This window comes from Mastigoproctus giganteus, chromosome 4, assembly GCF_048544385.1.
Source record: "Mastigoproctus giganteus isolate SK-2022 chromosome 4, ASM4854438v1, whole genome shotgun sequence".
Taxonomy (NCBI): Eukaryota; Metazoa; Arthropoda; class Arachnida; order Uropygi; family Thelyphonidae; genus Mastigoproctus; species Mastigoproctus giganteus.
In genome coordinates this window covers 217,769,809-217,784,365 of record NC_143578.1, presented here as the reverse complement: position 1 = coordinate 217,784,365, position 14,557 = coordinate 217,769,809, and the positions used below count along the sequence as shown (strand labels likewise).

The 14,557-nt window shown below is 35.5% G+C and overlaps 1 protein-coding gene across 3 annotated transcripts in view; it reads left to right on the top strand.

Moving 5' to 3' along the window:
* Nucleotides 1-14,557, top strand: part of Scgalpha (sarcoglycan alpha) — a 91,134-nt gene that overhangs the window by 40,767 nt on the left and 35,810 nt on the right. For 2 of the 3 annotated variants that reach the window (XM_090372045.1, XM_090372047.1), the window contains exons 8-9: nt 2,715-2,932; nt 13,285-13,311. In XM_090372045.1, coding sequence (XP_090228171.1) covers nt 2,715-2,932; nt 13,285-13,311 — 245 coding nt within the window. The remainder of the gene's footprint in view (nt 1-2,714; nt 2,933-13,284; nt 13,312-14,557) is intronic. The other variant, XM_090372046.1, reaches the window with a different exon arrangement.

Genomic DNA, 14,557 nt, shown 5'->3' with positions numbered 1-14,557 from the left:
TGCACTCTGGTGAGCTAAATAAGTAAGAAAATAAAAGGAATGAAAGTGTTTTCAAGATTAATGGGTAGACAATTCTAGAAATCCAACTACATATCAAGCCCTCCCTCTTCCAACTGAAATTTTTCCTGGCATATCATTGATGTATAATTATGAAAATAATTTTATAATTCAGATTTATATAATCTCTGATTTTGCTTCAATAGAACTAAAAGCAGTTGCCATGAAAATTACTTATTTAGTTTTACATTTATGTTGTTGGGGGGAGGTTTTTTTGGTTCTTTACTTTATAATTATTTTATATTTTATTATATTTATTTTAACCCCTTTTGTTATTTATATCCTCCCTTATATTTATTATTACCTAATAAAGGTACTTTGCAATTCCCCACTTTGCAATCTGACTCGTATGTCTATCAGGAGCTTTCAGGTTCTAAGGGGTTTCTATATTATTATGTTCCTCCTTTGGGTTTGGCTGTATGTTCAAAATGACTAAACAAAGACTTCGTTTAAAATATAACAAAATTTTATTACATATATTTACATAAATGAAATAGTTCAATGATCCAGTACATATAATTTTTGTTCTATTACCGTACAAGCATAAAATGATTGGTTAAGTTTAGTTATAATCTTGTACAACCTTTTCCATTATGTCACAAGGTTAACAACATCTTTCTTATGCCACTCTTTTTATACATTACTTAGCAAAACATTCTCTGAGTAAATCATTTTTTTTTTTCTTTCTAATAGATCGGGCTTGTCGCTCACATTCCAATCTTCCCTTTTTAACAATAGGATCTCTCTCTCTCTTAGCAACATTAAGGGTAATCTCTTTCTAATTAGATTATTTATCTTTTCTAATACATTAGCATTCATCTTTTAAATCAATATTTATCTCAATCTCTAAATTATGCTAACAACCTTACTTCTGACTTGTCAGCTTATGACAGTTCAGTGTATCACATGTATATAACACTCTTTCTATAATCTCTCTAAATAATCCGACTTCCAAAACTGTTACCTTACTTTATGTTACTCAAGAAAATTTTCTACATCTATGAATCTCCCTCTCTTTACCTTTTATCTAGGGAACCTTATCTTAATTGCACTTTTTTTTTTTTTTAGTACATATCTCTTATTATATATGTTATAATGTCCCTCTTATAATTCCTAACCCTTCTTTAGAGTCCTATAATTTACAAGTGAATACTCATGTTAATTAGACACTTACTTCTGATACTGAACAGGATCTTTTAGTAGGCTCCTCCGTTTCTTAATGGGCTGCTGTCTTCATCTGGCCAGGGCATCAAATGAGTCCTTTAGGGATTATCGGACTGGTCTTCGATACTGCTACTTTGCTTTTCTCCGCTACTCTGCCTGGAATACAAGCTCTTTCCTCTCTGGTATGGCTAGACTTTTTCGTAGTTGCGAGTTACCTTTCTGGTTATTTCTGAGGGTTGTATACTTTCATCACAGGACACTTTCACTGCCTTCTGATTACGGATTAGGCTTATTTCTCCTTACACTTCACTCGTTTGCATATTGGCCACTTTCACTACCTTCCGATTACGGACTAGGCTTATTTCTCCATCACCAACCATATGACTAACTACTCGACTGTTCTCTTCTATCATGAAACTTATCTAACCTTTCTTAACTTACTGACTGCACTTAAACTTATCTAACCCTACACAACTTACTACTCCATCTTAACTTTGTCAGAACTTTCTCAACTGGCTGATAGGACAGGACAGGACAGGACTCTTGGCTATGCATGCTCTCTTTTTGTTCTCCAAATTTGTGTACCGCCCTTTTTTTTTTTTTTTTTGTTGTCCCACCTTCGCTCAGAAATTTAACCACTCATACTTCAATATTTAAATTTACATCCCGACTATTTGCTAGTTTGGGTTTCCCATGCTGTCTCCATCCCCGCTAGATCCAACCTCCCATTTTAATATCAGTATTCCTTTCCCAGGCTGTCTGCTCTTTTTGAAGTCGGCCGAAAACTCTCCACAGACACCTGTTACTACTTCACACTTACCCTAAATTTCTGCGGAACAAGCTATTGCAGACAACCAGATGCTAGCCCTATTGTTTTGGACACGGTATTAGTCGTGTACTTACTTCCTGTTTGTCTCCCGGAGTCGCTGATCAAAGGGATGCTCCGACTAATCTGGCTCACCCTTCTATTGTTGTTCTCGAGCGACCCTGCTACCCGTTTTAGACCTTTAGATTTGTTTATGGTACTTGTAGCTGAGGGTTTATCCATCTGTTGGTAGAAATTTTTGCGCAGTAATTCCCACGACTCTCCCTTCCCTTCGATTAGCCCTCTCCTTAATTTAATCTCCCCTCTTTTTTAATGATCCACTTTGTTCAATTTATTTGATTTGTTATATTTTATTTTACAATATAACTATTCCTGACGTATCCTTTCTTATTAAATTTCTCAGTTTGGGAACAACGATCTGTTATCTTTATATACCATTTCCTTGTAAGATTTTATATCTTACAATGTGACCATTGATAATTGTCATGATTTTATACCTGTATAGATTAATTTTATTATTTTATAAAAATTATCTATTAAAATCGATTAAAACATAATAATTTTATGATTTTCTAGATTTTTATCCCCCCCTTTAATTTTTCATGATTTTATACCTGTATAGATTAATTAATTGCAAAAATAAATATTTATGATAAAAATTTTTCAGATTCCTGAACAGAAAGATGGAAAATCTACTTACAGTGTATTGGATCCTTTTTATTCTTCCATATCCTTGACCAGTGATGATTTTAAACCTCAGACTATTAGTTTACCGAGAAGAGACTTTCTTCTAGATTTTATTGTCTCCATTGTCATACCTGCAATTATTGTTGTTATATTGCTTACTGCTCTTACTTGTGCAATGTGCTGTAACAGAGAGAGACTGTAAGTATTTATTTCTGTGATTAATTATGGTACTTTTAAATATATGAAAAAAGTAAGTTTACCACTGAATTTCCATTTAAGCTAAAATAATTTAAGGTTTATAAGAGGTACATGAATTCATATAGTCAGTTGTATTAGTAATAAATTAAAATGCTGTATTTTCTTGCTTTCAAAAATCTCTTTAAGCTATTTTATGAAATTTTGCGAACTGAATAGCACTTGTGCAGTATAATTATTGGTGTCATTTTGAAAACCCGTATTTGTATAGTTACTTTGGTGAAGGATATGGCAAACAGCAGTGTGCTTGAAGTTCTGAACATTAGGATCGTAGCCGGAATTATTTATGAAGAGAAAAGTACTACTTTAGATAATAAAATAAAGTACGGGTTTGATTATCTGAGTCTGTTATCTAGGTAGAAAAAGAATTTGTATGAACTTACTTTTGTAATCTTTAGGTATATGATTTAAAAATAATAACATTTGAAAATTTAAATATGAGTGCATATGGTTTTTATTTATTGATGTTGTAATTACATGTATTTTCTTCCTGTTCATGAAGTTTCTGACTTTTTGGCTTGTTTGAATATTAAAGAATGTAAATGTATGGGAGAGTGTGATTTTTGTTTATAAATGTAAATTTCAATGAAATATCTGTTAACTTTCTGACTTTTGGGTATGTCTTTTGATATACCAAAGCAGAAAATACTAAAAACAATCCTTGTTAATTTGGCCATTTGAGATACCCTCATTGTTTTATACCTTAGATAATTAAGGCTGTAATTCTGTGCTGTAATTCTTTCTTAGCCCAAGAAAGAGGAAACCACTAACCAAAAGTACAGCTTTATTTAATGTTCAATATTTAACTTCCATTGGAATTGAGTAATGAATATAATTATTTATAGAGAATGATAAATTGATACTCTTAACAATGAGTGCTTAAGTGATCAAGTGATAATAGTCTCTTTAAAGTTTCTCAGCACATGAAGCAACAAACTTATATAAAACTGAAGCTGCACACCTAAAAAGGATATAATAAACAGATCGTGTTGTGGAGAGAAATTGGTATGAAATGCTGTTATTTTTATGTATTTCACACATGAGAACAGCTTATGCAGTAGGATCATTATTTGCATATGACTTACAGTAATAATATGAAGCCTGTGTAATTGTTGCTATATCCTGTTTTACTGTAGCAGTGATTGTTGCTAATTAATTATAGTTTGACATGGAAGATAACATTATGTTGTTGTATGGAATGTATAGGGACTAGAAAAAGGAATGAAGCTTGTGTTAATCTGGTCACTCTAGGACCTTAGCATTTTTTAGTGTATAGATATGATCCAGAGACCAAGGTTTTAAGCTCTTAATGGAAAACCAATTATCATCATCAAGGTTGAAAATAAAGTGTGGCAGTCAAAATTACATGTGAATGCCACACTGACTGCATTTTTTGACAGTGGGATGATGTTTTTGTTAATGTAACCTACTAATGAGAAGTTTTAAAATTGTTGAGAAATGCAGCCTGCCACCAGAGAAGTAGCTAGGTTTTTGGTGCCTCTTGGCAAATTCGTGACTACACACCTTTTTCGATAATTGGTAAAATCATAATAAAAAATAAGCATAAATACTTTTTGGCTAAATGCCTAAGAGTATGAAGAAGTTTATTTATGAATGGGTACTGCACATACATCATTTCGACTACCAAGATAGTTTGAATGCATCTTTTAATTATATTTGATATTGTGAATACCTTCACAATGAGTTACCAAGGGTATTGCACTGCTTTGAATAAGTATGCTTCACCAATGGAGAAGACTAATGTTACTTATTTTAGGCAGATACCATCACCAAGATGACACCGTTTCGAAGCTTATTGGCTTCTGATTTGTGGGCAGCCAGGAACCCTGTTGTTGCAGTACCTTGGTAGTAGAAATGATGTTTGTGCAGTACCCATGCATAAACAAACTTCTTCAATAATAAGTACAGTCAGACCTCTGTTTAATGAACTTCTTTTTAGCGAATTTTTTTGAATTCCCATTGGTAATTACATTTAAAATAGTTTCCGTAGAACGAAGCAAATTTTTCATATAACAAATGCATTATGAGAGATTTAAGTAGATATACACTGTTTGCACCTATGGCCTGCAAGCAATTAGACAATAGTGGCGTTGCTAAGCATGAATTAAAAACTAAAGAGATTACCATCTGCAATTTAGTGATACCCGTAAAACCTATCCAATTACCTGTCCCACATACCGCGAAGTCAAGCTGGTCAACTACTGGTCAAATGAAAGTAGACCAGGCTGGTCTACTTTCATGGCCAGTGCACAGATCAAGATGTATTCCATATCCGGACAATAGGCTCTGGTCAACCATCTACTGTAAGCATCCTGTTAGAGATTTAGAAGAGAGTGGTTTTCTGTGACCTGACAAGTGGTCATCTGTTGTTTAGTGTTAGCATTAGTAGAGGCATATGATGCAAGAAAGCAAGCTTATGCAGCATCAGCCAAAAAAAAAAAAAAAAAACCCTTCCACTTCACCCCTCCGTTCGTTCGAAATACCTGTCCAGCTGAGCCTTGAATTTATTTAGGCTATCAACTTCCACAACAAGGGATGGAAGTCTGTTCCACCAACCAACTACCCGCTGGCTAAAGGCAAATTTCCGCACTTCTATCCTACATCTGTCTTTCCTCAATTTGAATTTATGCTCTCTCAGGTGATTATTCTGAGCAAGAGGCAGTATTCCATCAGCAGTGAGCATGCTCAAACCATTCAAGGCTTTGTACACCTCTATCAGATCACCTCGCCAGTGCCTAGTCTCCATACACTGTAATTCGCAAAATTTAAGCCTTTCTTCGTAAGAGCAACCCTTCATTCTGTTCACTAACCTTGTTGCCCTTCTCTGTACTCGTTCCAGCAGCTCCACATCGTTCTTGAAATGAGGCCTCCAGACCTGTATACAGTACTCAAGGTGCGGCCTGACCATTGCCTTATACAAGGGAATAATCACCTCCCTATCCCTGCTAGAAAAATTCCTGTATATCATTGATAAGACACCATGAGCTACTCTTGCAGCCCATCTGCACTACTCAGAGAACTTCATATCTGCCTGCACAATTACCCCCAGGTCCTTTTCATTCTCTACCACTGTCAGTGTAGTACCACAGAGTTGATACGTTGCTCTGGGGTTGCTGTTTCCATATGTAGTACTTTACATTTGTCAATGTTAAACTTCATTTGCCACTCTCAGCCCATCTGCTCAACCTTTCCAGATCCTGTTGAAGCAGCATAGTGTCAGTAGCGTCCTTAACAACCCTGCCAACCTTTGTATCGTCTGCAAACTGGGGAATTAAGCTTGATATACCATCATCAATATTATTTATAAATACAGAAAACAACAATGGACCCAACACTGACTCCTGAGGGACTCCACTAATAACATTAGTCCACGATGAGCAGTGTCCATTAATTACCACTCTCTGTCTTCTGCCACTCAACCATCCCTTTATCCATAGCAACAATTTGCCACCAATGCCACACTGCTCCAATTTTTGCAGCAGTCTTCCACGTGCAACAGTATCAAAAGCCTTTCTAAGATCCAAATATATAATATCAAAGTTATTCCCTGCATCCAATTCTTTTGTGATTACATCATAGTATCGAGTCAAATTGGTCAGGCAAGACCTTCCCTTAACAAAACCATGCTCTGTCTGAGCTATAACTGAATTCTTGTCAAGATGATTCTGCAGTGCTCCTTTAACCAGTGCTTCCATTAATTTTCCTGGAACAGAAGTTAAACTCACAGGTCTATAATTACTTGTGTCAGCCTTTGATCCTCCTTTGTGAATTTTGGTTATATTTGCACATCTCCAGTCTGTGGGTACCTCCCATGAGTCCAAGGAAGCTCTCATAATTATGGCTAATGGATTGCTTACTTCCTTTGCTGCCTCCTTTAATATAACTGGATAGATCCCATCCACCCCAGGTGCCTTTCTTGTATTTTTCTTCAACAATTTCTCCTCCACTTTACTCTCAATTATTACAAGATCATCTAGCTCACTGCCAGTGTTTACTTCATCTATGGCAGAGATGAAGTAGACCAAGCTGGTCTACTTTCATGGCCAGTGCGCAGATCAAGATGTATTCCATATCCGGACAATAGGCTCTGGTCAACCATCTACTGTAAGCATCCTGTTAGAGATTTAGAAGAGAGTGGTTTTCCATTACCTGACAAGTGGTCATCTGTTGTTTTGTGGAAGTGAATCATCCACACTTTGCCGTAAGTTTCTATTTCTGTTTACATGGTCACAGCAGTTGAATATTTGAGTGACTCCAACAATTTGGACAGTTTCAAGAAAAAAAAAATTTCAAATTTAAGAACTAGTGACACAATATGATTATGATAACATAGCTTAATTTATTATGGTACTCACCTTTTTTTATAATATGCAATTAATGTTTGAATAGGGTGGATGATAATTTTTAATTTAAATTGGGAGTAAGTAAGTTGGGGTTTTAAAAACAGTAGTTAAAATATGCACAAGGAAGTAGAAGTGCACATCTTCATTCTTGGTTGTCAACATTAAAGTTGAAAATAAATGGTTAATACTGGAGGCCAATAGCCATAACAAGTGACTTTCGTTATCCACGTCTTCAGTTGGCAATGATGGGTTGAGAGTTAACGCATGTATTTAAGAAAGCTAAGTTCCCGTGATGCTCCTGGTTACATGTGGAAATCTCAGGTGCATGAGATTCCAAGCCAGTGCAATGTTATAAGGTAGTTTGGTATTTAATACTTGGAGATTGGAATGGCGGCGGAACCATTCTATGACTAGGGCTTCATATTGGAAAATTTTAAAACTGGATTTTAATTTGATAATGGGAATGGCTGAGTCTACTAAGGGGGTGAGATTGAACATGCGATGCTTGTTCTGTGTTGGTTTTACCTGTCCTAAAACTATTGTAGTGGTAGTACGCGCATGTGTTTGATGTTTTAATAGAACCATATTTTGAAGTTGTGCTACCAATGTAACATGCGTTGTAGTTAGGTTGACATTTTATTAGGTAAATAATATTGTTCATATCGCTGATGTATTTTTGTGTGTCTTTGTATGAATTAAATAATGAGCCAAGTTTATTATAAGTTGAGAATGTGAGGGTGATGTCAGTACCTTTGAATATACGGCGGAACTGATTGCAAAAATTACTATGGTAATGTAGGATAATATGTAAATTACTATTAGAGGTGTGTTTGGGTGGATTGTTAATATTATTTTGGATGGTGAAAATGGTTTGTTGAATTAATTGAGTGGAGTACCTCCTAGATATGAATTTTGTTGTAAGATATTGAAGTTCATAGTTAAGATCGTTTTGTGTAGAACTGTATTTTATAACATTGTAAATCTGATTATAAAGAACTAGTGACAGTATCGATGACAAGAGGAAGAAAATGAGGGGCAACGAAGATATTAAATGTAAACGTGAAATGTTGGCAGCTTTTGAAACTTCATTGAGGACTTCAGTGTGAAGAAAATGTTCCTGAACATATACATATTTGAGTGTTAAAACAGATACGAACTGTTTATATAGCAAGCACAAAAAACACTGTACACGTATTATTATAACTTCTAACTTATTCAGTATTGTAGAATGTATACAATGTGTGCATTGCAAACTGCTATGCATTCGCACATACGCTCATTCGGTCATCTGATTGGTCCTTTCAAAGTTACATTCTGGACGGCCAATAGATCTATGCTGCCATGCAGTAGTATTCAGATTTTAGGATTGCACGCAGGCTTGAATCGCCCTCTGAAAACATGCCATTTGGCAGAAATTGATTTTCACCCCACCCTCTGCTCTCATCCTAATGCGATGTCATCTAGGGGCACCATTTCGTCAGCTAGCCACAGGTGTCAAAATAGCTCAGCACAGAACTGATGTTGCCTGTCAGTGGCACTCTTCTGATACTGGTGCCCTTTACAACTGCCCCCAATGCCAACCATTCCTATGCTACTGCCTGCCACAAATAACTTGAAAAATTACCAAATGGAGACCTCATTTTAGGAAGGATGTGGAGCTGCTGGAAGGCATACAGAGAAGGGCAATGAGATCAGTGAGCAGAACAAAGGGGTTTTCTTAGAAAGAAAGGTTTCAGTTCTGCAAATTGCAGCATCTGGAGACTAGGCACCTGTGAGGTGATCTGATTGAGATGTTTAAGGCATTGAATGGATTGAGCAAGCTCAATGATGATGGATTTTTCCTCTTGTTCAGACATCACACATGATGGGACACAATTCAAACAATTCAAATTGAGGTAGGATGGTTGCAGAATAGATGTGTGGAAGTTTGCCTTTAGCCAATGGGTGGTTGATTGTTGGAACAAACTTCCATCTGTTGTGGAAGTTGATAGTTTAAATAAATATAAAGAAGAACTAGACTGACTATTGGAGGGAATGAATAAGTGAAATGGGAGGTGTTATGGATTTATTTATCTTTTTTTTTTTTTTTTTTTCTGATGCTGTATAAGCTTGCTTTCTTGCATCATTTGCCACTGCTAATGCTAAAACAGTTTGAGTCAATTCGAGAAATCTAGTCAAACAAGATGGACTATCTGAAAGCATTCATAAAAAAAAAGCTTTGCAAAAAACATTTTTATCAATGGTAGGCATGATGGAACAAGTATGTAGTTGCAGAAAGAAATTATATTGAAGAATATTAATAATGTAAACATTTATCAATGAATAAAATAAATATTATAACCATTCACCAAACTTTTTGAACAAATCTTGGATGTTATTACCCCATATATGACAAGAAGTACTTTATTGAGGTGCTGGTGTGGATGTGGTAAATAGCAAGAAAATAATAACAGATTTTCTGGATGATTCGTTATAAGAAAGTTGTGCTTTTGAGGTGAGGATTTTGGAAGCAGAAGAAAATGATGTGCCATAATGTGTTTCTGCTGCTTCCTAGGATAGGGGGCAGCAAAAAATAAATATTATTTTGAAAATTAAAAAAATTATGAAAGTGTAGTAAACTACAGGGAAATAAAAAGTACAAGGTGATTTATAAAGAATCTTTGGAACTTTGGAGTTATTATAATAATTGGTTCTTGTCATCTGAAATTTTGCTAGTGGATTACAGGGAAGTTGCATCAGAGGATGCTGATGCTTTTGACTTGATCAGGAAGGAAATAAGCAAGTTACTTGTTATTTTGACTGCCAGGTATATGATGGTGTTGTAAAAGAAAAGAACGGAGATCACAAAGCCAGGAGATCATCCAGAAGCATTTACATTGTGCTACATAGAGGATCAGCACGTTCATAGGATTTGTTATGATTTATGGCAATTTAGTCCCATTGATAATTTAGGAATTTAGTTCCATTGATATCTCAGTAAGGCCTGATAACAGGAAATCACAGAATCTTCAAATCGAAAAACAGTGCCAATTGTTTAAGTAGTTTTAACTTACTGTAGTAAACTGTAACCTGTTGTACACAATTAAATTCACTTTATAATAAGCAGTTCACATGGTTTAATTAGTGTTATTCATGCCTTACATTAAGTCAGGAACATTTTTTGTAATAAAGATAGATGAAATAGAACCAGAATATCTGCCTGTTGCAGTGGTCAACAATGTAACTAACTACAAGTAGTTGCCAGTTTTCAAAAGAACAAACGGGTTTTTTTTTGTCATACTTGTTAGTACTAATGATATTAAATATACACGAACTGAGGACTGGACTTAGTTGAAAAGAACAGGATCATGCTGAAAAAATTTTGTAACTTAGGGCAAAATGTAATTGCATTTTTGGTTATGTCCAGGCATGATCAGAGGGATTTTATGACGTGAACCTTTAATTACTCTACATTTGAGGGACTCTGCTAAGTTTATGGGAAGAAGATATTTATCAGTGTGACCCAATCCAGTTAGTAGAGGAAATTTATTTTGGAGAGGTGATATACATTTGAACAGAGGAAGTGTAAGGATTCTTGCTGATGTCACTGAAAGGACTTTGAAAGGTTCCAAAATATAACTAGTTCGGCAGGGGATATAACTCTGCAGCTGGTTATTGGTGTGAGTTAAGGTCATCACACTTGCCTTCTTCTTGAGGGTTTAATTTAGAGGTTTCAAATTCTGAAGGGGAACCACGTCCCCAATGGTCCGCTGATAATAATCATCAGTTAATTATATGAAAGAATATAACAAAACCAACATATAATAGGCTAGTGATGGTATAACATGCTTCAGTAATTACAATGGATATTTTTGGAAAGTGAATGATAAGCAAATAAAAGTCTAAGCTGTTTCAATACTAATGCCAGGAATAAATGTTTCAATACTAATGCCTACAATAAAATGAATAAATTTTAAGACTGACAGACTTCAGTTTTGTGAGTTCCAAAATCTTGAGACACATACACCAATGAGCCAAAACATTATGACCACCTACCTAATATTATGTTGGTCCTCCATGTGCAGCCAAAACAGCTCATACCCGGTGAGGCATGGATGCTACAAGATTTCTAAATGTGTCTTGTGGTATCTGGTACCAACACATAACTAGCAGATCCTTTAACTCCTGTAAGGTCCGTGGTTCAGATTCCGCATATTGGAGTTGCTATTCTAACACAAACCACAGATATTTGATGGGTTTGATGTCTGGAGAATTCGGAGGCCAGGGCAATACCTGGAAGTCTTCCTCATGTTCCGCGAACCCGTCTCGAACAATCCGGTGGTGTAGCATGGTGCATTATCCTGCTGAAAGACAGCACCGCCAGAGGGAAAGACCATTGCCATGAAAGGGTGTACCTGGTTAACAATGATGTTTAGGTAGATGGTAGACGTCAGAGTGCCCGTTACATGGATGACTGGACTCAAGATATCCCAGCAGAACATTGCTCAAAGCATGACACCGCCGCCACTGGCTTGTTTTTGTCCCACGGTGCATCAAGGTGCCATCACTTTCCCCAGGTAAACGATGCACACACGTACCCGTTCATCCACATAGTGCAACAGGAAACATGATTCATTGGACCAAACAACCTTTTTCCAATCACTCAAGTTCCAGTTTCGATGCTCGCGTGCCCATTGTAGGCACTGTCACCGGTGAACCATGGTTAGCATGGGCACTCAGAGTGGCCTGTGGCTACACAGCCCCATTTTCAGCAGGGTTCGATGTACTGTGTGTTGTGACACATTACTCCTGTCACCAGCATTCCAATTACCGGCGAGTTGCGCCAAAGTCGCCTTTCTGTTATCATGTACCATCCGGGAGAACCTTCGCTCACCTCAAGCATTGATGAGCCGTGGTCATCCAACACCTCACTGGCGGTTTGTGGGTTTCCCCTCCTTGGACCACTTTCAGTAGGTACTAACCATGGCTAACCGCGAGCACTCCACCAACTGTGCAATTTCAGATATGCTCTGACCCAGTCATCTGGCCATTACAATTTGGCCTTTGTCAAACTTGCTTAAGTCTGCTGCCTTTCCCATCTGAAGAACAAGAGTAACACTGATTAATGGAGCTCAGTATCTTTTTTTTTTTATACTGTGTCCCAACCCGTGCATGCGGCATAGTTCACCTGCAGTTGCTTCGATTTGCATAACGACTCGCTGGTTATAATTTTTTGGCTCATCCGTGTATGTAAGGACTTCTTTGGCACAGATTAAGAGTACGATAGTTGTAAATTGTAAAGTGGTTATAAAAAAATTCTCTTTAAAATTTTTTTTTAAAAAAAGCAACTTGGAATAAATTACTACCTAACCTTGTAGAAATAGTTATGTGTATTTAAGGATTAGTTTTATGGTAGCTGGAGGAAACTAGGTGTCTCATGAGCCTGGTGCTTCCTTGATTTGGATTTGCCTTTATTAGTATACTAATAGTATGGAACCAGAAATCTTGTGTAGAAGTAAATGTAGAAAAATAGCAGACAAATATTCATATTAAATAAATAAAAACAATTAACAAGAGATGCAAGGCTTACAATTATACAGAATGAGAATTTTTATTAAGCTGTGATGCTCAAGTTTTGCTTTCTTGTATCATTTTGCTAATGTTACACAAGATAAATTTTATATTTTCGTCAATAACCTTTACCATATTATTTAATTCTATTTTCACATACAGGGGTATAAACTGCCCTAGTATTATTGAATATTTTTTAAAGTCCTGGCTTAAAAGAGTTTATCATTTTTTTGTTTTTTTTTTATATGTATGCATTTAGGAAAGCAACTGATGCAGGTTTTTTATCCCTGATTTCAGTAGTGGCAAAAATATATATCCACTCATTAAATATTTACTTTTTGAATTTTCATTTTAATGATTCACAGTGTACCTTCTTTATAGGGAGAAGAGAAATAGACAAACACCCAGGTAACTAAGCTTTGGCAGTTTGTACTTTTTAATATATATGCATATATTTATAAGATGCTATCCAAAAGTTATAAGAATGGTCATGTAAAATTTAGTGATAATTGTACAATTTTTTCCAGCTAGGTGTTGGTAATGTATACTTTCATGGCAGCTTATCTCATCATATGCCATAAATGACATGATAAGACAAGCTACTACATTACTAGTTAGCCATCTGTGAGAGTTGTTTAGTGAAGATATACTTTGGAATTTTTTTTGAAATGAGCATTTCAAAAGAATAAAGGGTTTGTATTGTTTTGTTTCGTTTCGTTTCAGATTTGGCAGGCAGTTTTGAAAAGTGCATTATGAATAGGCTTTGGAGATGATGCTTTATCAAAAGCACAAATGTTCAGGTGGTTTTCAAGTTAGCAGGAGGTTCTTGCCACCCTGTCTGCCTGAGTTCTTGGTTTAAGAAACACACTTCTTGTTTCCATTATTGGAACGTCTTGTTTCAATAATAGAAACAAGATTTATGGAAACAAGGAAGAAGATTTAAAAAATGTCTTCAAAATTCATTAAAATTTTCAGTGATAGTGATGGTATTATGAGAAAAAAAAAAAAACTTCAGATGTGTTATGGCAGAATCATGGGACTTTATTAAGTTCCAAAGGGAAGTACTACAAAGGAGAATATTAAATAAGTTAAACATAGTTTTGTTTTTAAATAGATTTGCTTAACTTTTGGGTAGCACCTTGTATATTTGAAAAGAAATTCTTTACATAAATACAAATAGTCTGTGCCTAATCTGATACAAATATGATAGTTAATTTATATTCAACTATGAATATATGTGCATGTGTGCACACACACACACACACACACACACACACACACACACACACACACACACACACACACACACACACACACACATACATTCTCCTTTAATATTTAAGTTTACTGATATGTGTGTGACATTATCTTTTTTTGTCCTACAGGTCTGTGCTACATGGATGCAATATTGATTCTGGGTATTGCCTTTCTTTAGTTTTACATATATATTTAAATTTTACTTTCACATATACAGGATATATCAAAATTAACACACAATATCCATATACTGTACATTTTAAAGTTGGCCTCAGCTGACCCAGAAATAAACTGAAATTTGTTTATTTATTTATAATCATGGGTATTTAATTGTGACTTTTCTAAGTTATATCACACATATATATGTGACCAATACAGAAAGGCATCCCACATAAAT